Here is a 27,261-nt window from a genome sequence, read left to right as displayed (position 1 = left end):
AATGCTTCCTGCTTCTGAAGCCGGCTCCTTCTCTATACCCTGTATTGCTGTGTGGCCCCCACCTCCCATCACCTGAGCCACAAAGCCAGCTGGCAACCAGATTCCTCCCTCTCTCTCACCTTTATAGTTCATCTGTTTCGAAGTTCTGCTGATTTTACATAACATGGCTTAAACAATTCCTGTGTTCATTCCTGATACTCTGGTCCAGGTTCTCATTATTTCTCACCTAAACATTGCAATAAGCTTCCCAGCTGGATTCCTCAATCTTCTCCTAGTCTCCTCTAATATGCCTGAGTATTCTTAAAAACACAGATCTGCTCATACTGCTATCTGCTTAAAGTTCCTCACTGACACTCTTCCACCTACAGATAAAGTCCAAATTTTTTACTATGCTATCTAAAGCCCCAGCTAATCTTTCTATATGGACCAAGGTAGACATGTAGACCCCAAGTTGGGGAAGGCTGAGAAAGTTGGCATGGATGCCCAGGTATGGACAGAGACTGATTATGCAGTTCAGAGTTCAGGGGTAAGAACAGCTAGAGATACAGACATTCAATCTAGGCTGGCAGGCTGAACACCTCTTCTCTGGGCTAACACAAAAGAAAATTCTATTGGAAATGACAGCTGGTCCCAGGACAGGAGCTGGTTGCTGCAGCCCTAATGAAATAGCTTCCCTGAATAGCTGGCGAGGGTAAACCTGGGCAGGCCACTCGGAGAATGAGGTCTGCTCCAGCTCTGGCAGCAAAAAAAGGAAGAGGACCAGATCCTTCTGACAGAAAAGCACCACTGTGCTCACTCCTCTGGCAGCCCCATGAGACAGCCCTCTGCTAACCACTGGCCCATCTCCCCATACCCCTGCAGGAGCCCAGCCCTCATTGGCTGCTTCATTGTGGACAGGCAGTACTTCCAAGAGATCGGCTTATTGGACGAAGGCATGGAGGTCTACGGAGGCGAGAATGTCGAGCTCGGGATCAGGGTGAGCAGAGTTTCTCACCCACAGGTCTTGGTTTGGCTCCTCAAAGGGTGCATGAACCTAGGGGGAGGAGAAATGGGGCTTAAGGATGGGGGTCATAGTCTAATTTTGAATATCCAATTCTTAACCGTGGTCCATCTGTGTGTGATCAGGGCTAAGAGGGATGGGACAGAGACACAGGATGGGACCTACAGAATTTTCAGGAAGAAAAGGACTTCAGAAACTGTTTGGTTAGGGGTGGGGACATGGAAGAGTTGAACTCCCAACTGAAGGGAACAGCCCCATTGTTAAAAGAAAACTTAGGCTGCTCAGGTTGAACAAAAGTGTGCTCCAGGAAGAGACTGCAGACCTCGAGGGCTGGCTGGACAAGAGTGACCCTCAGAGTCACCTCCGCTTGAGATCTCTCACTAGGATATTCTCTGTCTCCTCCACAGTGGCCCACAAAACTTTCCTAAAGACTTTGTCAAGAGAAGGCTGCAGGGAAGTAAACTCTCAGGGTATAAAGAGCAAAACACAGCCAAGCTCACTCCGTACTGGTTTCTGACTCTACCACATGCTGGTCAGACCCTCAAGCCCACTCATGCCTCGTACCATTCTCAGGAGGTAGCCCCCATTCCAACCCAAAGTAGGGGCCCTTTGCAGCTACCAACGCATAGTATAAATCCACAATAGGCACCATTTAGTCTCTCGTCCTACAGGAACATTTCCTAGCCTCTGGCCCTTTCTCTGGGTCCATAAAAAATAACTCCAAAACAAACCCTTCCCCCACGTCTGATGGGACATATAGGTCCCCTGGTGGTTAGCGAGAATGTGATGATGGATACAATGATGGATCTCATCCTAAGGGGAAGCCCACCCCCTCTCCACTGTGTGGTCCTATCCTTATGAAAAACCTAGCCTTTGAGCTGTGGCTTGTTCCTGCAATGGTCTCCACCGTCCTCTCCCTGGGGATCTCTAAGCAGCCTGGCACATTCACGCACTGTTGCCAGCCCTTGGAGAAAACCTTCATAGCTGCTGATGTTCATAGCAATTAAGATGTTCCTCCTCATTGCCAGCCCTCCACGCAGACAACACCAACACCTGCCTGGTTCCTGGTGAACCCGCTCTCATCCCTTTGGCCTTAGTGTCTGTATCTGGCATTTCCAGTTCCCGATATTCAGTTCCCACTCAAGGACTCCAGCTTGGATACACCTTCTTGTCACCTCTGACCTCCTTAGCTGTCCCACCCACTTCGCAGTCAGCTGGCCCTGCACAACCCTCGTCCTGCTCTAAGGGGAGACTTGGCACCTCCAATGAGCATCTCACAACACCTGCAATGGCCTGACAGGCACTGTGTGGACCTGACTTGTCTCCCAGACTTAATACTAGGGCTTTGAGGACTGGCAGCAGGAGCAGCTTTTCTGAAGCTGAGCTTAGAAAACACTTCCAGATACCCGTATTCACTGAAACCTAGAGAAATTGCTTCGGTGGCAGTCAAATGTTTGGGCTTATTGGGAGCTAATATATTCATAGAGAACAGTGCCTGCATAATCGCCCTCATTTCTCCAGCTCTCCCTACACTGGTCGTTTATTCACCATTTGGGTCCTAACCATCTCATTTCAGCACTGCTCCTGGATAAATGCTCTCCCCCAAACATAATATTTTTTACTAGGAGCTGCTACCAGGAATTGGCTGAGCGGGCAAGACCGCCTCTAGTCACTTATGCTCTCTGGGTAAATATGTCCGGGAAGGGAGAAAGGAATTAGGTTTGTGAACTCTGCTTCCAACCTGCATGTGAGTCAGTCACGGAGTGGTGGGAGATTTCTGGCTTTTCCTTGCCTAGATTTTAAAGCAGTTCTGGAGTGTGGTCCTGGGTAAGGTTTTCAAATACTTGTTTAAAATCTTTGAGTGGTTTCGTGTTCGGGGTGTAAAATACAGTGTAAAATGTTGCCTGGCTTCTTTTCCCACCCCCTCCATCTCTTCTCTCCCACTTGATGGAGATGAATGTCATTGGAGTTGAAGGAAATTTGGCTTTTAAAGCAGAGACCCGACAACCTGTTGTCTGGCAGAGCTAATAAACGAAGGAGGGGCTAGTTCATTTGAATTCTACTTCCCTTCTTAAGGGATACAGGACTACTGAGCATCCCTAAAATAGATTTTCATATTTTACATGGATATCAGTGTTTTTCTTTTATGTTTTGTGAGTTAACATCTTAGTGCCTCACTTTACTCATCTAGGATCTCCCCTCAATTACTCCCTCAGATTATGTGCAAAAATGAGAAACGTTTTTCTCACCTCATTTATTCAGAGGCAGCTTATCCAAAGTCCTTACCCATTTGGAATGCAGAAATAGAGTTCTTTGCACAATTATTCAAAGCTGCTTTGTGCCAGAGATTATGCTAGGCACATCTACAAACACCCTAAAAAGTAGCTGCTATTACAATACTACTTTTCTTTCAGATGAGGAAATTATGAAATTAAGAGCTTACATATATACTCAAGGTCTTACAACTATAAGATGTAGAGAAAGGATCTTTATGATTTGAAAGACCAGATAGATATACCACAGTGATCTAGGGATAAAAGTCCCTAGAGCATCTAAAAAAAATGATTACGATGTTCGTACAACATTGTCCCTCTACTTTATTCATAATCATGTCTACTGAGTCTTTAAGCCTTATTCTTATTTTGCCCTTAGTTCCAATATGCTTTTTTTAAAAAAAAAATTATGATTTTAAGTCCACAACTCAGTGGAAAAAGGAAGGGAGCTGCTGTGGCCATGCAGAATGAAAAGAGTAAGGAATAAGAGCCGAAATTGAATAGAATACAGAAAGATTGTATAGATGATGGCTTAAACATCACTGGAATATATAAGAAAACATTCAGGAGCTTGCAAGGAATTCATAAATTGTTAGAGACTGTTATGGGCTGAATTGAGTTCCCTCAAAAATATGGAGTCCTAACCACTTGTACCTGTGAATATGGTCTTATTTGGAAAGAGGATCTTTGCACATGTAATCAGGTTAAGAGGAGGTCATATTGGATTAAGGTGGGCTCTAAGGCAATATGAGTGGTGTCTTTATAAGAGAAGGAAAATTTGGACACAGACACAAAGGGAAGGTGACCACATGAAGACAGAGATAGAGATTGGAGTTTTGATGCCACAAGCCAAGGAACACCCGGAGCTACCAGAAGCTGAAAGAAGGATCCTTCTTTCAAGAAGAGGTTGATGGCCAATACCTGATTTTAGACTTCTAGCCTCCAGAACTGTGAGAAAATATATTTCTGTTGTTTGAGGTGATCCATGTTGTAGTACTTTGCTAAAACAGTCCAAGGACACTAATACAGAGACCAAAAACTAAATGAACGTAGAAATCTAGAGAAAGCCTGAGTCTCTTATATTCGAAGAACCTGGTGATTTTAAACCTATAATTTCTCAATTTCATAGAGTACAGTGAATAGGATACAAAGCCTAAGGCTTACCCAAGATGAAAAGTCTAATAAAATACCCCCCACACCCCTTATAAAGCTGGGACTCCAAAAGCCAATTATCTCAATATAAAGATGAGCTAGAAATACTCCCATCCTCACCTCCTTTGTTAGGTTGAAGGTTTCCTGTCTCAATCTTGAGCTGGGAAGAGAGGAAAAATTCTCTTTAGTGAATTTCTCCCTTGGATTTATAACTTAAAATCAAAATACTTTATGGTCCAGAAAAGCTCAAGAATAGTATTTAACTTAAAGTTGTCGGGTTCTTAGGCAACTGGAAAGGTATATACAAATCCTCCCTAGAGAAGGACCCTTGAGTCAGGCCACATATTTCCAACAGCTAGAGTTCCAAGGAATATGAGTTCACTTTTTTTAAAAAAATCACAAAATAGACAAGGAGAAAAAAAAGCACCAAGAGCAAACACGAGCAAAATAACGAAGAGTCAAACATGATCCATAGTCTTCAAGAATTGAATCTATCAGACACAGGATAACTAACATAATATAGTATAGTATAGAATAATATAATATATATTAAATATATATATTATAAATATATCCTGTGTCTGATAGATTCAGTACTAATATATAGTATATATTACATTTAACAACTAAAGATACAACAAATTTCAAGGGATTAACATCAGACGTGTTCTCTGCCACAATGGAATTAAATTAAAAATCTATAACCAAAAATTATAGACAAAAGCCATGTTTTTGGAAATTGTAAGAATGAGCTAAAAATGTAAGTAGTTATAAAAATATCAAAATAAAAACTGCAAATGAAAATAAATAAAAAGACAAAAACTAATTAATAAAATAAATGTACTAATATTAGAAAGGACTAATAAAGAACCAAACTTGGTTCTTTGAGAGGGCATCAAATTGACAAACTTTTGGCAGGCATCAGAGAGAGACACCAATAAACAATATAAGGAATGGAAAAAGGGACATGACTATAGTTGATACAAGGACTAAACAGATAAGTGTATATTACGAACAAGTTTATCCGGGATTTGAAAATTTCGATGAACAGATCTTTAGAAAAATGTAGCTTATGAAAATTGACACAGGAAGAATTCAGAAACCAAAATCGTCCTATAACCATTTAAAGAAGGTAGATCACTAGTTTAAAATAGTCTCACAATTAAAACACTAAAACCAAGTGGTTTTACCATCAAGCACTGCTAAACTTTCAAGGAACAAAATATTCCAAACTTGGCAAATTATTTGCACATAGAGTGCAGGATAGATACTAAATGACCAAAAGTACAGTAGCCTGAAACTCTTCCAGGACCAAACATCCAGGCAGATCCCCAGGTTTATAGCATAATTATTGATGATCTTAATAATTGTCCCGAATCGTAAAGAAAAGTCTAAATTGTATTCTGTGTACTCTCTTCAATAAGATAAAAGGTGCATACACATATCTAAAGATTTCTTTAGGAAATGTAAAACTTGTTATACTTCTGATATTGAAAGAGACAACTCCTCAGTTATGTGGAATTGACATAGGAAAACTGATCTGGAAGCCTAACCTGTTTATTATTCCTTGAAATTAAACTATTTAATATAAATAACAGCTGTCTTCACCTTTCTGGAATGAAACCCATAGAAGTAGGCAGGGAAGGGAAAGAATGCTAGTAGGAATGCACCAGTGCCCTACCCACATTGTCCAGAGAAGGTAATCAGATGAAAGAGACCCCTCCTCTCCATCTCGCCCTAGCTGTAGTTGGCTCTAGACTGGATTGAGCTCTTTGGAACGTATCACAGACAAAAGCGTCTACTGGACAGGTCTCTCTGTTGGATACCCACTTGGTCATATCTGCGAGTCATTGACTCTTTGGATGTCTAAGCTTTACTCACTTGGGGTTTCTTATTGGCATTTTAGAGTCTCTGTCTTGAAACATTTATTATCATGTCTCTTTAAAATATGGTCTGCTATTATAATGCCTCTGAAACACCTTTTTCATCCTCCAGGCTGACTGACCTTTGATAGTCTGCTCCTAAGGCTAGATAATTACCTTTATTCTGGGTCGCCCAGATTATCCAAGCCCTAGCTCCAGCCTTGCCTCTTTTAACTGCTCTTGCCTAGCCTCACCATAAGGTCTGATTGGGTGTAGGATGTCTCCCTGTGAATGACTCTGCCCTTTCTCCCATGCAGCTAAGCAATATCTAGGACAGGAGGCAGTCCAGCTGACTTGCTCTACTTTTTGGCTGTGGGGTCACCAAGGAATTGTTAAAGATTCTCTTTATCTGGGTATACTTATTTAATAGTTTAATGAAGCAGAAATTTGCATTTGAGATTTCTTAGTACTTGAGACAATGACTTTATTCAAAGGCACATCTTTCTATTGTCTTAGTCTACCGGTTTTCATCCCCTCTCTTAATTTTTCTTTCTCAACTATGGAGGGTCCAGTATCTCTACATACACTGGGAAAATGCCAGTGGATACTAGGAAAATGCCAGTGGCTATTCCACAGGGCATGAGGGATGAAGGAAACAAAGATGTTATTGATACTGTGGGAGGAGCAGACTTTACCAATTGCATAGTCACTGGGTATCAAAAATTTCTTTGTCCCTGGACTAGGTTCCTCTGTGGCTTTTGTATCAACTAAGTAACAATGGCAGTGCCTTTCATGTGTATTTTCAAAATTCTTTTCCTACAGTTACCTTATTAAATGTACACAGCAATCGAGTGTTATAGGCAAGCCAGATATTATTACCTTAATCACGTTATAAGATTAAAAGTGTTTAAGTGGGCCAAAAAAGTTAATTCATTCTCATACTTTATTATCTCATTATTATAATCATTATGTTAACAATAAAGATAATGAGAAATCAATTTAAATACTTCGTACACTCTAAAGTGCTCTATCATACTGTATAAAACATATGATTACATCTTTATACATGTAGATATATATGTTGCATAAATATACTACCATACAGCTTATATAGTGCTTTATTTTTAAAACATGACTTAATTTATATAATTATAGTCCTACTAAACTTTTTATTTTGATAATACTTAAGAATCTATATTGTAAGCAAAGAAATCTGGCTCAGGCTAACTGAAAGAGAAAAAGAATTTATTGGAAGGCCATTGGAAATCTCAAAGAATTAACAAGAAGCCTAGAGAAGCAGATTCAGAAAACAAGCAGAAACCAAGAGAGATTAGACAGCAGAAATCATAGCCAAAGCCAAGTGGTAAGAACAGTCTATTTAGGATAATACCCCTGACCCCACTGCCATGACTAGATGTCCTACCACTGGATGCTGGGCACCATTTCTTGAGTCTTGGTGACATTCACCAAGATTTATAAGTCCTGAGTGAGGGCAAAATATGGGCTAGACCTAGGTTATATGCCCATGCCTTAGTTTCTAGAGACAAAGACAGGTCATATATGCCTCCATCAACTTACAGAGACCCAAGAATTATACATGACATGGTCCCTAATATAGGAGAGAGATTCAGAACCTGGGTTCAAATGTCCTCTATAATAAGTAATATAATATCTAAGGTATTATGCTCTATAGTCTAGATACTTTTTCATAAATGAGACATAAAAAACTATTATGAACAATTTCAAACATATGTAGAGATAAAATAGTATAATAAATCCCCTTGCCTCCATCACCCAGCTTCAACATTGTCAACTCATGAGCAATTTGGTTTTAATCTCTACCCCTACTCAATTCTCCCCGAACTCCAGTTATTTTGAAGCAAATCCCAGACATTGTATCATTGAAAAGTATTTCAATATTCATCTAAAATAGATAAGGACTTTAAAAAAATGACTATATTACTACTTTAAATCCTAAAAGTGTTGAAAAGAATTCCCTTCAGTGTTCATATTTCCCTAATTCTCTCAATTTTTTGTTTCATTATACAGTTTGTTTGCTCGAGTCAAGATCTAACTGGTTAATTATCTTTCAAGTGTTTATTAATTAATCTATTGTATTTCTCCTCCATCCCTTTTTCCCCCTATAATTTACTTTTAGAGAAATCAGGCCATTTGTCTGGTAGAGACTCCCACAGTCTAGATTTTCCTGATTGCATTCCCCTAATGCCATTTAACATGTCTTTCTGTCTTGTATATTTCTTCTAAATTGGTAGCTAGATCTGGAGATGTAGGTTCAATTTTGTAGCAAGAATATTTATTTCATAGGCGATATTCGTGTACTTCCATCATGAAGTACATAGTGTCTAGCTGCCTACCCATTTGTGATGTCAGCAGTCATTGCTGATTATTGCCTAGATCCAATAATTCATTAGGGAGTTGCGAAATAATGACATTTTCATTTTATTTTTCTTTCTCATTTATTAGCTGGAATAACTTTTATAGAGACGTTCACAATCATCATTCTTTGGTTGCTCGGAAGTACAACAAATTTCATTTGGAAGAGTCAGAATAAATAATTCTATAATGGCTTACAAAATAACGAATTGATTCTCTACCACCTTCCAAAGGGACCATTTCATTTTTAGTATCGTTATGAGTTTATGAATTTAGATGTATTTCAATTCACTACTATTAATATCTTTATTGTTTTGCAAATTTTTCACCTTTGGCCATCGAGGGCCTGTTGACATTAGTTCCTGAGTCCTTTTGCCTCTTCAATGGCCTTCCTGCCATCAGGGATGTTCTGGGCTCATCTATACATTTCCTGCTCCAGACCTGTAATCAGCCGTTTCCCTAAGGAGCCTAACTTTCTTTAAGGGAGCAGTGGTGTTTCAAACTTCAATTTGGGCGCTAGGGGTGCTCATTGCTACTGGGTTGGTCCATGTTTCTGGGTCTTTTCAGTAGTCAGAGCAATAAATTATTGTTATTATCTTTGTAGAGATAAAGTACGCGAGGCGTTCGTGACGATCTCTCTGACTCAAATTTAGGACTACAGGGTTTTTACTTAACCTTATCAGTCTTTCATTAATATTTCCTTTCTCCAGTGACAAAAATTCTGGTTCTTAATGACACCAACATAATTACTTGTTTATTTTATTCCCTAGTATGCATTCCGTCTCAGAGTATTAATAACAACACTACCACCAACAATACGATTACTAGAAACAGTTTAATATTTTTTGCATTTCTTTTTGTCTTCAGGTTAAATTCAACTAGAGATGTACTGTCAAATTACCATGATTTAAAGTCATCCAGAATAGTTCTTCTCTGTGTGATTTTGCTACCAATCTAATAAACAGGTCTATTTGTTTCATTTTGCTTATGACTTTTAGGAATAGATTTTTTTATAATTATTAAATACGACATAATTCCAAAATGAAATCTACAAAAGAAAGTAAATCCAGAAAAATCTACCTTCTATCACTGCCCTCTTCATCCTGTTTCCTCACTACCTCTAAAAAATATTCTGTTTTTTTGTTTGTTTTACTTTATACTTTAAAAAACTAGTCATGCACTGACTGCATAGTGATATTTTAGTCAATGCTGGACTACATATATGACAGTGGTCCCATGAATTTATCATGGACCTAAAAAATTCCTCTTGCCTACTGATGTTGTCACAGTCATAGCCCATGTATTTTTTGGTGATACCAGTGTTAACAAACCTACTGTGCTATTAGTTGTATAAAAGTATAGTACATACAATTATGTATAGTACATAATACTTGGTAATGATAATAAACAACTTTGTTACTGGTTTATGTATTTGCTATACTGTACTTTTTATCATTATCTTAGAATATACGCTTTCTACTTATTAAACAACATTTGCTATAAAACAGTATGCCATGTTATACTGGCAGCAGCATCATACATCTCATGTTTGCCGTGTCTCCTGACTTCATTTTCTCTTGTGCTCAATTTAATCTCATGTTTTGTACAATACCATGCTGCACAGGTTTGTAGCCGAGGAGCAGTAGGCTATGCCATACAGCCTAGGTGTGTAGTAGGCTGTACCATCTAGGTTTGTGTAAGTGCACTCTATGATGTGCCCATCTATAAAATGACACATTTCTCAGAACGTATCCCCATTGTTAAGCGGCCCATGATCGTATAAGGAAATATGTATGTACACATTTCCTCTTTCTTAGATAAATGGTAGTATACTGTCTATACTTTTCACTACCTTGTTTTTTCACAATACATATTTATTTTTCTGAAGATGACTTTATAGTAGTATATAGAGATGTTTCTCCATGCTTTTTTATGGCTGCATAGTGCTCCAGTGCATGCCCATTCCCTAGTTTACACTACCAATTTCCTTTTGAGGGCACAGTGCTATAATTAATAGTCTTGTGCATCTATTTTTTTCATATTTTAACTAGGTTAAAATTTGAATAGATTCTTAAAAGTGGATTGTGAGCTCAAAAAGCAAATAAATGTGTAATTTTGCTAGACATCATCAAATATCCCTCCAGAGGAGTAGTACTTTTCCTACCAGGAGTGATGAAGATGCCTGCTTCCTCACAGACAACCAATGAAGTATGTTGTGGAATATTTGGGTTTTTGCCAATCTGACAGATGAAAAATGGCTTCCAGAGTAGTTTTAATTTGCATATCTCTTATTAAGAGCTAGGTTGAACAGCTTTTCTTATGATTAAGGCGATTTGCATTTCTTTTTTCATAAGCTTTTCATATCTTTGCCCCATTTTCCTATAGGACTGTTAGTCTTTTCTCTATTTTTAGAATCTCTTTAACATTAGATATGGTAATTCTTTGCCCATCATATACATTGCAAATATTTTTCTCCTACTTTGTTACTTGCCTTTTGATTTCGCTTCTGGTGATGTGTTTTTTGTTTTGTTTTGGTTTTTTTCCATGTAAAGGCTTTTTTTTTCTTAATGTAAGCAAATCTATCAGTCTTTTTCCTTCCTGCTTTCAGCTTCCAGAGTTTAGTCATAGAAAAACTTACTGTCAATATAGAGAAATTCACTCGTTTCCTCCCAATACTTGTATGACTGTATTTTTTATATTTTAATCTCAGATACATTCAGAATTGATCCTGATGTATAGTGTGAGGAATAAATCCAATGTCTTATTTTTCTATATGGCCATCCAGTTATTCTAACACCTTTTATTTAAAATAACATCTTTTCCTCACTGGTTTGCAATACTAATTTTATCATACACTAAATCGTCATACATATTTGGGTCTGTTTCTGGATTTTTTATTCTGGTTCCATTGATCTGTTGATGTATTCATGTACATATTACACAACTTAATTATATAGCCTTTATGTTATATTCATAAGTCCAAACTTACAAATGTTTTAAAGTTATATTTTGGTTGCAAGTTAGATCCTGGCTTGCCCACTGTGTGTTGATCTTGAATTCAAAGGAGGAAAAGATCTGTGAGAGACACAAATATCATCTTTACCCCTTCTTTCTCGATTAGACTTTAAAATACTTGATTTCAAGGTTTATAGCTACTTAATTTTCATACTGATGCTTGGAACACAGTATGTGTTCAATGAACAGGTTTTGAATTTGAAGGCCAGTCAAATATAAGAGAATACATCCTATATATCTCATAAGATCAGAGCAATGAACAGTGGGACAGAAGCTATAATGGATGTAGTTATCAATTCAATGTAAGAAACAAATATTAGAACCATTAAAAAAAAGGGATGCCTAATGGGATAGTGAGTTCCCTAAAATAGGACATGTTCAAGGCATGACCTCCTCTCTGTATTACTGGAAAGATAGATGAGATTTATGATCATAATACTAAAAGTTAATAGTAATGTAGCAATAGTTATATGTGAACTACTGTTTTTAGTGCTTTTATATGTATTAACTCACTTAATCCATACAACAACCTTATGATTTAGGTACTTTTATTATCCCCACTTACAGGTAGATATACAGAAGCACAGAGAGGTGATGTAACTTGCCCTATGCCCAGTGACTGGTAAATGGTAAAGCTGAGATATGAACCCAGGAAGGATGGCTTCAGAAGACATTGTGCCTTACATAGGTAGGCATAGTGTAGTGGCCTTCAGTAAGACAAAGTGTCTCATGATTTTCTGTGGATTCGTTCATTTATTTATTCATTCATTTTTCCTTCAAACACCCACTTGCCAGATGCTGGAAAACTAGAGATGAATGACATAGACTCTGCCTTTTAGTGGCTATCAGTCTAGCTGGAGAGACAACCACATTACCATCTTCTAAGTACTAGTCTAGTAGAAGATTATAGAAGATGTCATGAACTTAAACAGGATGTTTTGACTGCTCCCTCCATGTTAACTTTAGGGACTCCTGTGTTCTTTGATCCACTGCTTATCACTGTGTCATGTTGCTTATCCATCTCTACTTTCAAGGTTTAAAATCATCCATGGCATAAAGTTTAATTTCAGGGGCTAACCTTAGCCAACATTGCTTTGGAAAATGACCACGTTTCCATTTCAGTGCTTGATGATTCAGCCCAAATCCCTTGTAGGTGCTGGGTCTGGGTCAGATAATAAAACACGATGTTTTCACTTGAGGTCGCAGGAGACTTCAGAACTGGAGCGGGTGATAGAGACAAGAGCTGAGCCAAAAGCCAGAGTCCAGAGAGTCAGAAAGGAGATAGATTGAGGAGCTGCCAAATGAGAGGAGCCAGAGACAGACAGCAAGTCAGAAACCTGGGTGCAGGGAGCCAGGGGCATAGAGGAGGAAAAGAAAGCAGAGTCTGTAGCAACTGCCTAAAACAGGCACTGCCATTATTTGAGACTTTTTCAATATATATCTAGGGTTAAAGGGCTAGATATTTTGCTAAAATTACCAGTGAAAGAGGTCTCGGCAGGTTAATGTGTGCTTGTTGAGCCTGCTGTGAACTGAAGCACACGACATTATGGTTCTCCCCAGAGGCCTTAGACTTGGAGGTCTAAGTAATCTCAGCTCACTGCTAGCATCATGGCTGTTCTCACTCAGCCATGAGGAAGATAATTAAAAAACACTGGCTACCACAGTTTCAGATAAAACAACTAGTCTCTGCCAGCACAGTGAGAGAGCACGGTGAGAGAGACTTGAGAAGGAAGAGACGGGGTATGGGCTGGCATTTCTGCTCATCTGAGAAAGTCTCAGGAAACCATCAGATGCAACATCTCACAGAAAGGCTGCAAGCAGATTCTCTTGCCTCTCGTCCCTGGAGACAGAGAAAATTAAACACCTTAAATTGGATTTTAGTCTCTGGTTGATTCTAAACATTATGGTTAGTCTAAGGCAGCTGGAGCTAGAGTTTAGAATAACCTGAAAGCTTGGAATAACGTGTGTGTGTGTGTGGTGTGTGGGTGGGTGGGGACAGTGAGCCATGCCACTGTTTTGGAATCTGCTTTGTCATTGTCCTTTAGCTGCTGTTAAAGGGTGAAGCCTACAGAAGACTGACAACTATACAATAGAATGAGTGTTCATCTATGCAGTCTTCTGAGGCCAAGGATTTCAAAATACACCAAACGCGGTTTTCCAGTTTGTGGGCTTTTGTCTTTCTAATGGAATTTTCCCATTGACTCAAAGCTGTAGCTAAGGTGTCAAATACATTCCCTTAGCACTGTGTCGGATGTTGATAATGATTTCAGTGGACATCGAAAGTCAAGACCTAGCCTTTGCTGGCCCCCCTAAATGAGTGAATAAAGCTCCAACAAAGACAGCATTGAGATTTCAAGCCCAGATGATGGAATATTTGGGGGTGGCATTGGCTAAGAAAGGGGTGTTTGGGATAGAGAGTTGGTTTAGGGGCAGGGAGAAATGGAGCAAGTTTGATGTTAGAAATAGAAATGGAAATAACCAAAGAACTTACATTATCCATCCATATATTCATTCATACAGTGAACATTTATGCCGCTCATGTTATGCACTTGTCATTTGGGTACAGGGAAATTTAGTACCTGGATCATGACTTCAAGAAGAAGCCAGAACTACATAACTAAAGGTAAAAAGGAGACTCAGAGGTGAGACAAGGGGAGCAAGTGCCCTCTGTGTGCCCACTGAAGGTAAAAGGATAGAGGAGCCCAGTGAGGATAAAAGTTTGAACTGAAAAGAAATTTTAGAATTGAACGTGGCTTAGGAAATGGAGGTCGGGGGCAAGGTGGTGCCCCTAGTTACAGAGAAGAATTGGCTGGAAAGGTAAGAGCTAGAGTGGTGGAAAATCACAGATGTCAGGGGAAGGCAGCATTCAGGAGTGCAATAGCCAAGCTAAGATAAATAGTAATGATGATAGCTACCATTAGCAAACATGTGTTTCGTGCTTAGTGCATGTACTTATTTAATACTGGACACTGTGCTAAGCACCGAGTGTACAGTAATGGACTGGATACTCTATAAGTTGTGCCCTCAGAGAGTTTACATTCTAGTGAGTTTTATGCTATATGTCATTTACTCCTCCCAATAACCATGAGAGGCTAGAATTATTGTCTTCACTTTATAGATGTGAGCACTGAGTTCCATAGAGGTTGAGTCACTGCCCAGGTCTCACAGAGAAAGAGTGATGGAGCTTGAATTTGAACACAGTTCTGTCTGATGCCAAATGCTCTAAATCCTCACCCTGTACTATAATAATGTGAACAGTGAAAGGGCATATGGATGCACCTGGAAGAAGACCTTTGAGGGGACAGATGGAATCAAGGGGAGTCATATATAAAACAGATTCAAAGGTCTAGGGAAGGAATAGACAAGGATCAAAAGGAGACAAGGAATTTAGAGATTTTATTTAACTCTGAATGGAGGGAGAGAGATTCCTTGACTACTGGTAGTCTAGTGTCTGCTAGTCAGAGGCCAAGTGCCAGAACCCTGGGAAAGTATAAACTTGACCCTGATAATGGTTGAAACTTTTGTTTCCTTCTAGGTGGTCAGCCATAGCTAGCCCTGCTCTATTAGAACATATGCCACTAAGCGTGGTCTCCTGGGATGTTGGGGCCTGAAATTCCCAGAGCCCTTGAGGTCTGAGCAACCTGAGACCTATGAACCTAAACCTCCAGGATTTGGGGGTCTTTCCTGCTTGTGATCTCCATGTATGAGGGAAGCTTCGTGCCCCAAGCAGCACAGAACCAATTATTCTGGCATGCCAGCAGCCAAAGGCGTTAAGAGGAAGGCGTCTTTGCCATGGTATATTATCTGTAGCACAGCAGCCATGAAGTGACTTGACAATTACAAACCAGACACAGTTTAACAGCACGTTGTAAAAGTTTTATGGTTAGTAAAGATAAGTGCAAAATTAATCCCTAAAGGACAAAGCAATTTAAAAAGTACAAAATGAAGCAATTAGCTAGAAATGGTGAGGAGCAGAAGAGGGAGAGCACCCATGGACAATTTTACTCTGGAAAGGTCTTCACACTTAGTGTTTAAAATTGTGTTCAGTGAGGGAGCCATAGAAAAGTAAGATTAATACGCTGTGGGGAAGAGGTAACAATTGATAAAGAGTTTTGAGACGCAAACTGAAGAAATTTTTGTCTTCTAAAAAGTTGGAACCAAGGGGAAAATAGCTATAAAGGCCATTATTAGAACAATTAATGAAATTTGATTACAGGCGATGAATTAGATGATAGTCATGCATCAATGTTTAATTTCCTGATTTGGGGATAAAAGCAAAAGCAAAAGCAAAAATTTATACTTGGCAGGCAGCAATGTGTGTTAAAGCTCCAGAGAGCCATTCCCCCACCCCCGCCCCCTCTCTCTCTCCCTCCCTCCCACTCTCTTGTTTTGGAAAGTCCAAGGGACAGGTCCCCAGTCTCTTTCCTTCCTCAGTGCAGCACACAGCAGTGGTGCAACACTGAATGCTGGGTGCCTACTTTATTCATTATGCCTGCTTCAGATCTTGCTCATCAGTTAGTGAGGGTCTTGATGACTTGCATAATTTTCACTGCACTAGAATTGTAGTCGTGTAAAGAAATTGTGGAGTAGGGGAGAGAAAATATTAGTAACACCGTGATTTTAAGAAAGATACTTATTTTGGTTCTCAATATTTCTAAAATCAGGTTTGCCTTATAAATTTGGTATATATAAACATAGAAATGAATTACAATTTATTATCCAGAACACTTTTGAGAGTAAAAGGGGTACTACCAATAATTACACTGGAACAACAGGTGTAAACCAATATTGTCAAGGGCAAACCAGGACATATGGTCATCAACTTATAATTTTATGTGTACATTTAATACAGTTCATTCATTTGAAGTTATTTGTTAGGTGCCTACCATATGTAATTTTGGGCCTACGATGATTAATATGGAGCATACAATTGTTTAAAAAATAAAGATAGCCTTTTCCTCTTAGAGATAATAATGTAATGGGAAAGATAGCTAATAAAAGAAAACAAAATAATAGATGTATAGTTACAAATTGCAGTATGTGCTGTATTAGTCAACTCGGGCTGCTATAACAAAATACCATAGACTAGGTGGCTTCAACAAAAGAAATTTATTTTCTCACAGGTCTGGAGGCTAGAAGTCTGAGATTAGGGTGCCAACATGATTGGGTTTTGGTGAGAGAACTCTTCCTGGCTTGCAGATGACTGCCTTCTTGTTGTGTCCTTAAATGGTAGAGAGAGTGCTCTAGTTTCTCTTCCTTTTCTTATAAGGATGCCAGTTCTATCTGATCAGAGCTCTACCTTTATAATCTTAATCACCTCCTTAAACATTCTATCTCCAATACAGTCACTTTCTTAAAGGCTCTATCTCCAATACAGTCAAATGGGGCATGGGAGTTAGAACTTCAGCATATGAATTAGGAAGAGCACAATTTAGTCCATAGCAAGTGCTATAATAGAAAACATAAAATATAAGTTCCAGAAAGTCAGGGATTTTGTATATTTTGTTCAATAACGAAATTTGCATTTCATACAATGGTACCTGGTACATAGTAAATGCTCAATAAATAATTGTTGATTTGAATTAAAGCAGAGAAGAAACTTGCTCTGATTTATCATTTTAAAGATGGACTGGAGGTCAACAAGGGTTGAAGTGAAGAGACTTATTAGGAAAGTATTGATAGAGTTATCCACACAAAGATAATGGTGGCTTGGATCAGGATGTTGGGCATGCAGACTAAGAAATGTGATTAAATTTAAGCTATGTTGAGGAAGTAGAACGGACTGCATTTGCTGATGTATTATTCGATGTGGGAAGGGAGGAAGAGGACATAATTATGGATGAATTACATAATTATTTGTACAGGTTTCAGGCTTGAGCTATTAGGTAGATGAGGGGAAGACTAAAGGACGCCATTCCATAGACAAAGGACAGATGGGAAGGCAGGGAAGAAAATAAAGCACGTGGTTTTGGACAACGTAAGCTGTGAGGACTAAGAGACACACAGTGGGGGTGACATTTAGGCATTTGGATATATAAACCTCAAGCTCAGAGGAATATAGTATTTCCTCCTGCCTGAAAAGCTCTTACTGTAGCAATGGTGAATCTTATCATCAATGGAATCCTACAGTGCTCATAATTATACCTGATACTTAGTAAGCTCTAAACTTGTGCTGGGTGTTGAAATAAATCCTCTACATGCATTACCTCATTTAATTCTCAAAACAACTATTTTTGCAGTGTGTCACTTTGTCTCCATTCCACAGACAAACTGAATGTTGGAGGGTGAAATGGATTGCCTAAAGTCACCAACCCAAGCAATTGGGAAATGTAGGATTTGATACCAAAACTATTTAACCCCAAAATCTGTGCTCTGACTGCAATGACCTCCTGTCTCCTAAGAGGCAGAGGTCTTGGATACATTTCCTACTCTGCTTTTAAATTATCATGTGACCTTGAACTTCAATTTGCTCACCTGGGAAATGATGGGAGGTAATCTGTTCTACTATACTGCAATGCTGATCTCTTTTGTAAATCCCATTTTTAATGTGAGTTTTCTGTAGATGCCTTTCAGAGATGATACCCAAGCTGACAATTCATTTTGATGTATATGAAAAGGGTAAATCTCTTTAAGCAAAGACTCAGTGTACCAGCTTTCTTAATCTGAATTCCAACAGGATAAGAGGAAAGCTCCTTAGAACAAATATCATTTCTGAGTGAGAGAATGTTCAGCATCTCAGATTCATATTTATCATCTGAATGATAACCTCAGGTCTCACAGAGCCGAATGTTGGGATAATGCTTTCGGCCAGACACATAGCTTCCTCCAATGTCTGACCCAGGATCTGCCTAACTACTAAACTTCCCCACCTATGCTGTCTCAGTGACATATGGGTCACCTATCAGATGCCCGCCTGCTGTGCTGGGGGTAACAGAGTGTTTTCTTTCCTCTAGTAATTCCTGTTTGCCCTGCATTTCAGAAAGGACCGTCCTGACTTATCTTGGACAATACTTTTTGAACATTGGTCCAAAAAGTCACCTTTTCGGTCATTGTCACCCTTTTCAGGAGGGATCTGGTGTGGACAGACAATTTGAATTTGATTGGGACATGCTAATGAGCCATTCGTGTGTAGAATTTGTTTCTGATTAGATTAAGCTTCTGAGAAAGTAAAGAAACAGCCACTGATTAAAGACATAAAAAAGGAAACACTTTAAATGAGTAAGTGGTTCATCTTCATATAGCAAAGTATAAATTAAACATAGTCCAGGGGATCAGCTCTGAATAGCAGCTGGATAGAGTGAGCTTTTCTGAATACATCCATAAAGAGAAGGCTCTCAGAGCAATTCATAGGGACTTAACTCACCAGAGAAGGCTCTGAATACTCCTGAGGAAATGAATGGGCCAAGTTATCTGATAAAAATGACTCTCAGACTAGGGAATGGAATGGGGTTTTTTTTTTTGGATTTCAGAAAATTGCTCCCTGAGTTCCTGTGACAGTCAAGCTCATGATCATTCTCTGGCAGTACCAGTGATGGTGCAGGGGCCAGGGATCTGAGTTAAAACAAAGATGTGATTAAAATAGATAGCACACGTGTCAGTGGAACCCTGATTTGAAACTTGGCCAATACTCCTGCCTCTGAGCTTGGGGCTTCTATAATTTTTGTCCGATAGAAATGCCTGGACTAGAACTAGCCAGCCTTTCCCAGGCTGGTGCAGTGGAAAACCGTGCGAGTCAGCCCTGTCTAGACTCTGTCACCCTACCAGGCAGGGCTTCACTGGCTTATTCTAGGATTAGTGGAGCTGCCACAGAGCATCTCTGTGGCTGTCTGAGGAACCCTGAGCCCTGTGTGATCTCCAAACCCTGACCTTTTCCTCTCCCACCTTGCTGACATTTTCCTTGATTTTCTGACCTCTGCTCTGGTTCTGAACTTGAACCAGACTTTAACCTGCAGCCTGTTTTGCAAAGGTCCTAACACCCTGCCCACCCCTGGCTGCTCCATCTCCAGCCAATGAGTCCTTGGTTTTTCTCCCAGTCTTAACCCCCTTTCTGGCTGCTAATGTCCCTAGGTAAATACAAATGGAGATTGCTGTGTGAATTTTATAGGATTCTGTCTTGAAGAGGGAGAATTATGTTACAAATGCTTTTGTTGTAAATAAATAAAACGCTTCCTTATTCTTACAAAAACAAACAAACAAACAAACTTGTAAATAAATAAAACGCTTCCTTGTCCTTGCAAAAAAAAAAAAACAAAAAAACAATCTACTCTCTGTACCTTCAGCCTCTAGTGGGTTCCTGCTCTGAATGGACTCATCACCTGGATTTAGGAAGCTGTCACTTTCTGGACAGTCTCTCCCCATGCCTGGAACCTTCTGCTACAAAGTCACATGCAATAGACCGAACCCCTGGTTATCAGTGCTGCAGGGCTCAAGCCTAAACCTCTCTGGTCACCTTGCCTCTTTTCACTAGCAGATTGTATTAATCAGGGAAATGATCACAGGCTACAACAAAAGTCCCTAAACCCTAGAGGCTTAACCCAGGACAAATTTATTTCCTACTCACATCACAGTACTCTGAAGGGTGGGAAGCTGTGTTCAGAGCAGTTATTCTCCAGGTGGTAACTGAGGGACTCAACTTGCTTCTCTTGTGGGTTCCTCATCTTTGAATTTCAAGGTCATCCTGGCTTAAAGATCCAGCAGATTGGGAGAGAAAGGAGTAGTGATTCCCACACCGAAAACTTACCCACGTTGGCTAAGTATTCATTCCATTAGTCTGAGCTGCTCACATAGTCCCTCCTGACTGCAGGGAAGTCTGGGAGATGTAGCAGAGCACACAGATATTGGGGAGCTACAGGAGTCTGCCATGCCCTTGGAGACTACCCTGTTCCTGCCTCTGCTTCCCCAACCACAGCATGTCCAGCCCTGACTTATTCCTTTTCTTCCTTTTGGTCTTGAGTCCAACCTAGCTTGAGTTTGGAGAATATTAATAAGGCCTTTGGCTGATATGAGATTTGAGGTAACCACGAATACACTCTCCTTGGTCAGAACCATTAAAAGATACCTTCTAATCTCAATGATCACATTTGCCAAGCGATCGTCATAAAATCTCCCATAAGGAAATAAACTCCCATGGCCCCAGTCTTTATAGTTAAAGCATTAGGGTCTGAGGGAAAGCTGGGTCCCTGTATGTGATGGGCTAGTGTGCTGAGTTTGGTGCTATGGCTGCCCCTGCGTTTCCTGTAGTATGCAGCTACTTCAGCAAAGCTCAAATCCCTGAAAAAGAGCCTTTTAACGTTTTCTTCATGAAAAAGCTTCCAGAGATTCCAGCTCAGCTGGTCTCTCCTTGGAATTCTGCCAGATGACTCCTCCTGCTGCCCTCTGATAGTTATGAAGAATCCCTTTCAAATAGGGAAACCGCTTCAAGTGCTTCTTAGGGATGACCTGAAATCAGACCCTTTCAGGACACCTTCCAAGAAAAAGCATTATTTTTCCAAGCAACAATTCCGTCCAGAAGACCCTTTGGCAGTGTTTATTATAAAAAGAAAGCTTGGGAAACTGTAACCCCAGGGAGTGTTTTTCTGTGGGGTCTGATGGAAGAATAAACATTGTCAGACTTTAAAAATGTTTCTTTATACTTTAAAATAAAATATCTACCCTTGGAAACCTGGGAGAGCACCAAGCAAAATACAGTGGGGATAATTTAGAACCAAGTTCCAACTCTCGATCCTTCATTCATTCGATAAGTGTTTATCAAACATTTACCGTGTACTAGGCCCTCTTTAAGCATTGGAGATTCCTTAATGAGAGCAAAGTGGCCATGGGCCTTCTCTCACAGTCTGGTGCTGCAGGCCTATAAACAGGAAAAAAGCTCCATCTCACTGGTAATCAGGGGGTTGCAAATTAAAACTACAGAGAGAGCGAATTTCATACCCATCAGATTGGCAAAAATTAAAACGTTGGACAGTGCCAAATGTTGGCGAGATTATGAAGCAACAGGAGTGCTCATCTGTGCTGGTGGGAGTGGAACTTGGGAACTGACTTTGGAAGAATTTCACTTTTCCTAAGCAAGTTGACTCTGTGTCTAACCTATGCATCAGAAATTCCGCTGTGATGTAAATACACTGAGAGACACCTGCTCTTGGGCACCAGGAGACTCGTGTAAGATTGTTCCAAGTAGCACTATTCATAATACTGGGAACAACGAGACTGTCAACCAACAGGAGCATGCCTAACTGAACTGCTGTATGTTTATACACTGGAACCTGATGGTGATGAAAACAAATGAAGCAAGAAGCAAGTTGCAGAATGCAGACAATATGCTTCCGTTTATATAGCATTCAAAAGCAGGTAAAACTAAAATGAAACAGGTAGTTTAGGTTGATGGCAAAGAAATTATTGACAAAATTCAGGATAATGCATTACCTTTCGGGGTAAGGAAGAGAACACAGAGATTTCAGAGTTCTTGCCAATGTCCTGTTTCTTAAGGAGGTGGTAAGGAAACAGTCGTCTCTTGTATTATGTGTCTTTAAACTGTACATATGTATTTTACACACACACACACAGCTGTTATAAGTGCTGTGCAAGTGGAAGTATGGATGCTATGGAAATGCATAGTAGAGGCATTTAACCAAATCTAGGGCAGCCAGGGAAAGTAGGTAGGAATTAGACAGGCAAATAAATGTAGGTGGTAAAGGGAGGAAGGGAGGAAAATTCCAGTAAAGGGAATGGAAAGGGTAGGAGGCAGAGAGCTGACAACATGATTTGCTCTAGGTACTAAGAGATAAGAGAGGTTGGTGTAACTGGGCAGTTGAGGGGGAAGATAAAGCTGCAGTGAAAAGGAGGGGTCAGATCTCGGAGGTCTTGCAAATCATGTTAAAAAGTGTGATCTTTCCCTGGGGACTAAAGATTGCAAGTGTGGGAGAGAGATGCATTTTGGAAGGAAGTTGATTGCAGGTTTTACATCGTCCCTATCCCAGCTGCTCCTCTACCTCCCACTTTTGACCCTGGCTTGATGATGGCCCCTGTCTTTTGTCTTAGCCTTGCGCAGATTTGACCTCTCTTCCCTTCTTATTCTCATGCAGGGCCAGGCCTAAGGTGAGATGAGTGAGGTGCCTGGGGCACAAAGTGCAGGACTCCCAGAGAATGAGTGTCCTTCCCAGCCCTGGTTGATGTCTTTGTTTGCTGGCGTGTCTGACCCTATACCCACTCTGTGAATGACTTTCTGGTCTGCTGGATATTCCCAGGCCTCAGCCTCAGCCTCCATCCTTGTCTTCCTCCCTCCAACCTTCCTGGTTTGGCTTTCTACTTTTGTCTTGGCATTTCACAGTGAAGTTAGGTGAGACAGCTACACATAGTATGATAATTAACAACATGAGCCAAGAAATAAGGACCACATGAGTAGTACACTTTATGTGTTTCAGGAGTTTGAAGGAACTGGGCCAGGCTGGTTTTGGATGGATAAAGAGCAGAGAGGAGGCTTTCTGGGCTAAGGGAACAGCGGGAACATTTTGCCAAGAGCAGAGAACCCATTAAAAGTCAAAAGGATATAAAAGTTGGAAAGGATTTGGGATCCTAAGCTGCGGACTGCAGCTATGAAATATAAATCTGAGGTACCACCACCCCTAACCCCTCACCCACAATAACCTTACTAGTAAATCTGTCATGTTTTTTCATTGAGTCTGAAGAGAGCCTCGGAACCCTTCTCAACACAGGGCTTCAGAAGGACGTTAACGAGCAAATGGATTTAACACAAGGTGTTGCTATTCCTGCCATCGACTGCAGAGTGACCACAAGTCTCTGAGTGGGAGAAATGTATCGCAGTGTATCCTGTTGCCCTGCCTCCAGGGTCTCCCTACTTTCCAGCTCTGCCAGTTGTGTCTCAAATGATTCTAAGAAAACTTAGAATCACAGAATGAAAGAAGTAGAAGGTGTCTAAGACATCATTGAGTCCAGTTCCTCCATCTGGCAGCTGGGAGGTACTGAGGCTTTGACTTTTTTATGTAAGTAGCAAATATAGAACATAAACTCAATCTTCTGACTCTGACCTTGTACCAATAGCTCCCAGTCCCGGGAAGGGAAAGGAACCTGACTTTTCCTAGAAACCTACTATGTGTTTGTCTTTCCTAGTGGGAGCTTTTTATACAGCATCTCTTTTTGACCTTCCAAGCTATCATTATTCCCAATAAAAAAAAGGCAACTGACAACCAAGGACAGGTCTAAATGAAAGGCTGAAGTGAGATAGAGGCAGGATTTAAAACCCCTCCACTATCACCCAAGACCTGCATGCTTTCTTGGAGTTCCCAGGTGGATGCTTCAAGCCTTTTCAGAAACGATCACAGGATTAGGGCTCTCTGAGAAGGACCTGTGGCAAGAGGGACTTTACTTTGCCTGGGTAACTTGTTTACAATCTGCTTCAGGTTCTTGGTTGCATCTGGGGACAGGCCCAGCAGCTACTCTGTGGGCATACGCAAGGATTGGCGAGGTTGGGGGCTTCCTCTGTTCTGTTCAAGGTTCCACAAGAGGAAGCCGCCTGCTATCGCTCATGCTCATTTGATGACTTCCCAGGTTTTACGATGTTAATTTAAGCTCTGCAGCCAAAGTAACTCTTTTCAGCTGCAGCAGTACACACTTAAATGTCAGAACTTTGCTGAAAAACCACTTGGGTTTGAAGGAAGTCATTGTGTTCAGTAAAATCTGGCCACATTTTATGTTTATGGCCTTTATTAGGGGATCTTGCTGAGCGAGTTAAGACCTCCTTTCTGTATAGTTAAAGCCCAGGACTCTCAGGTTGCTGGAATCACTCATTCAGATAACAGTTATCGAATACCTATGAGAAGCCCGGTACTAGTGTCTATAGTGTGAGCCTTGTCTTCCTGGAGCTTATAGTCTAGTGGTGGGGGTGGGGGAACCGACATTGAAAGAATAAACACATAGATAGAAGTATTATGAATACTTATCATTATGTAAGAAAAAGGATGGAGCACTAAAAATATTCAGAGGAGATCTAATTTAGACTGGATGGGTCAAAAAGATAGTATTTGAGCTGGGACACAAGCCGGGGGAAGTTATTCTAGAAAGATGGACTAGCAGGTGCAAAGGCACATAGACAGGAAAGAACTTGGTGTGGTCCAGAAACGTGTTGACCAGTGCTTACCTGGAAGCCACGAGGTCCAGCCCTGGGCTGACATGCCATCAGGTGTCCTCGGTGCTTGTAAGACTAGTACGTGCTTCACTTTGTTACAAAGAGCCCAAGTCACATGCGTTCTGTGTAAAAATTAACTTCTGCCTCTTGGCAGTTGCTTTCTGTGCCCTGCGACCTCACCTCCCTTCTTGGGTACTGACCATTGGTCTTCATTTCTCAGTCACCGCTTTGGTACCCACCTCGCCGGCCCTCTCTCCTCTTGGCATCTCCATCCCCTAGAACTTGCAGTGCTAAGTCATCATTCCGTCCTGCGCCTTTGCCCTCCAGCAGTGACCTTGCTTCTGTGGCACAATCCCTGCTGTCTATAGCCTCCATCTGGTTTGGGTCTTCCTACATCATGCCAGCTATGACATGTGTCCCACGCCCAGCTCCCTTTCTCTCACTTCCCATTCCCCTGCCCCTCCCAAGGCTCCATGGAAGTTTCCTGATGTCATCCTTCGTGTAGTCCAAATGCCAGTGAAGTCCTTTCCTATCCTTTATCTGCCATTCATGAGAGGGCCTCTGAGGTCAGCTGTGTGTAAGACTTTTGCAAATTTCTCTTTGTCAAGCCATTAGTCATCAGAGTCACTCGTCACCTGGGGATGGGAGAGCACAGGCTTGCTCTTGTTTATTTCAGTATTATCGGGTAGGGTCCAGAAGTGGTAGGGTAAACGTGCCGAATACACATCTTCTGCTGAAATGCCCAGAAGCTGCCAGGACCCAAAGGCTGTATCCAGGACAGGTGCTGTCACCCCGCCCGTGGATGGGCTCCTTTCCACAGAAGCGAGGAGAGCGGGGATGCCCTGTAGGTTCACAGGTGCTCCCAGTCTTTGGAGAGGAGCGCTCTGGAAGGCGGCCCATCGTCATCTGGTGGGCTTCTGCCAGACATGTGAGTCCTCTACTCCCTGCTGGTGGAAGTACAGGAGGAGCCAAATAGTAACAGTTATAATGGTGGTTATTAAGTAATAATAACGGGTGCAGACTAAGAGCTTATAATGTTCCCATCACTACAAAAGGAACCACTGTCATATGTGTTTCATAGATGAGAGGTTAAGTAGCCTAAAGTTGCCACTCAGCTGGCATGCAGCAGGGCCAGAATTGACCCTGGTGTCCTGTCTCCACCCTCTTGACTCCCACCATACAGTGCTCACACTGAGGCAGGCACAGTGTTAACAGATATCCACACTTCATCCCCCATCCCCCTCTTCCACTGGGTGAAATTGAGACTTGAGAAAGATAATCTGACAAAAGTGACAGCAGTAGGTGGTGAAGGTAAAAACATGGGAATCTAGTTCCTCTCTCCGACCCTCTGGCTCCAAAGCCGTGCCTTAAAACACTATGTGCTACTCGCACGGGGCCAACCTACCACCTCCCCTGGAAACCTATGATCTGTCCTGGGCACCATTTAGCCCATGTCCACAGAAGAATATGGTGAAGATCTTCAGAACATTTTGAAAGAGGAAAGGAACTAAATAGCAAGTGCCATGATTGGTAAAGACAGGGCAGGGACCACAGAGCACTATTCGAAGAGGGTACAGTGATGTGCTGCTGAATGAGTCAGGGGAAGCAGGGTGGGGGTGGGGCATGTAATTGCATGTGTAGAAGTCCAAGGGTGAGAGGAAAACCTGGTAGGATGAAGGGAGTAAAAACATTTCAGTACGGCTGCAGCGTAGAGTGTAGGGAGAAGCAAGCAAGAGGTTGGAGGGGTGGGCAGGGGCCAGGCCCTGAGGAGCTTCGGGAGAGCATGATGCAGGAGGCACATGATCGGATTTACCTTTCCAAAAGGTTCCTCTGGCTGCTGGGTGGAGAAGAGCCTGGAGGAACCAGGCAGGAGGGAATTGGCTGTATGGAGGCTGTTGCAGAGTCCAGATGAGACATGACTTGGTCTGCATTAGAGTAGGGGCAGCCGAGTGGGGAGAGGAGAAAAGATTCTTCAAGAGCTCCAGTTCATACCTTTCCTTTCGCTGTGTGGCTAAGGGCATGATGGGAGGTGCTGCCACCACCCTTCTGATTACAACTAGCAGAATCACCCACTCTAAGGTGAAATGGTGAACTGACTCTGAGAAATAGGCCTCGTAATAAAAGAGCTTTGTTATGAATCATGTTCTGTGTTTTGTTGCTGAAATATGTCAAGTAATAGCCTCCGGTTCCAGTTGCAAAAAGAATAATTACCCTGACTCTTTGTGTTGTCAATAACATATTCACAGTATTCACAGGCTTCCATTGAAAATCTGAGCAAAGTGGATTGGAAATCAGCACGATTCCTGGAATGTATGGGTCATGGAAATGAAGGTGCACAGTCTGGAGCCTTCCATGGCTCCCACTCCTGATCGTCAGGACCACCCCCGTTTGTGGAAACTACTGTCAGAGCAGGGTCCCCCTGGGAGA

At 41.1% G+C, this 27,261-nt stretch overlaps 1 protein-coding gene across 3 annotated transcripts in view; it reads left to right on the top strand.

Annotated features, from left to right (window-relative positions):
* GALNT18 (polypeptide N-acetylgalactosaminyltransferase 18) overlaps nt 1-27,261 on the top strand; it is a 321,263-nt gene that overhangs the window by 234,251 nt on the left and 59,751 nt on the right. For all 3 annotated transcript variants that reach the window (XM_006905641.3, XM_025038552.1, XM_025038555.1), the window contains exon 6: nt 862-976. In XM_006905641.3, the coding sequence (XP_006905703.1) occupies nt 862-976 (115 nt within the window). The remainder of the gene's footprint in view (nt 1-861; nt 977-27,261) is intronic.

Source organism: Pteropus alecto, unplaced genomic scaffold (genome assembly GCF_000325575.1).
Source record: "Pteropus alecto unplaced genomic scaffold, ASM32557v1 scaffold461, whole genome shotgun sequence".
Classification (NCBI taxonomy): Eukaryota; Metazoa; Chordata; class Mammalia; order Chiroptera; family Pteropodidae; genus Pteropus; species Pteropus alecto.
The sequence above is the reverse complement of the archived record's forward strand: the minus strand, read 5'-3'. Positions and strand labels throughout refer to the sequence as shown.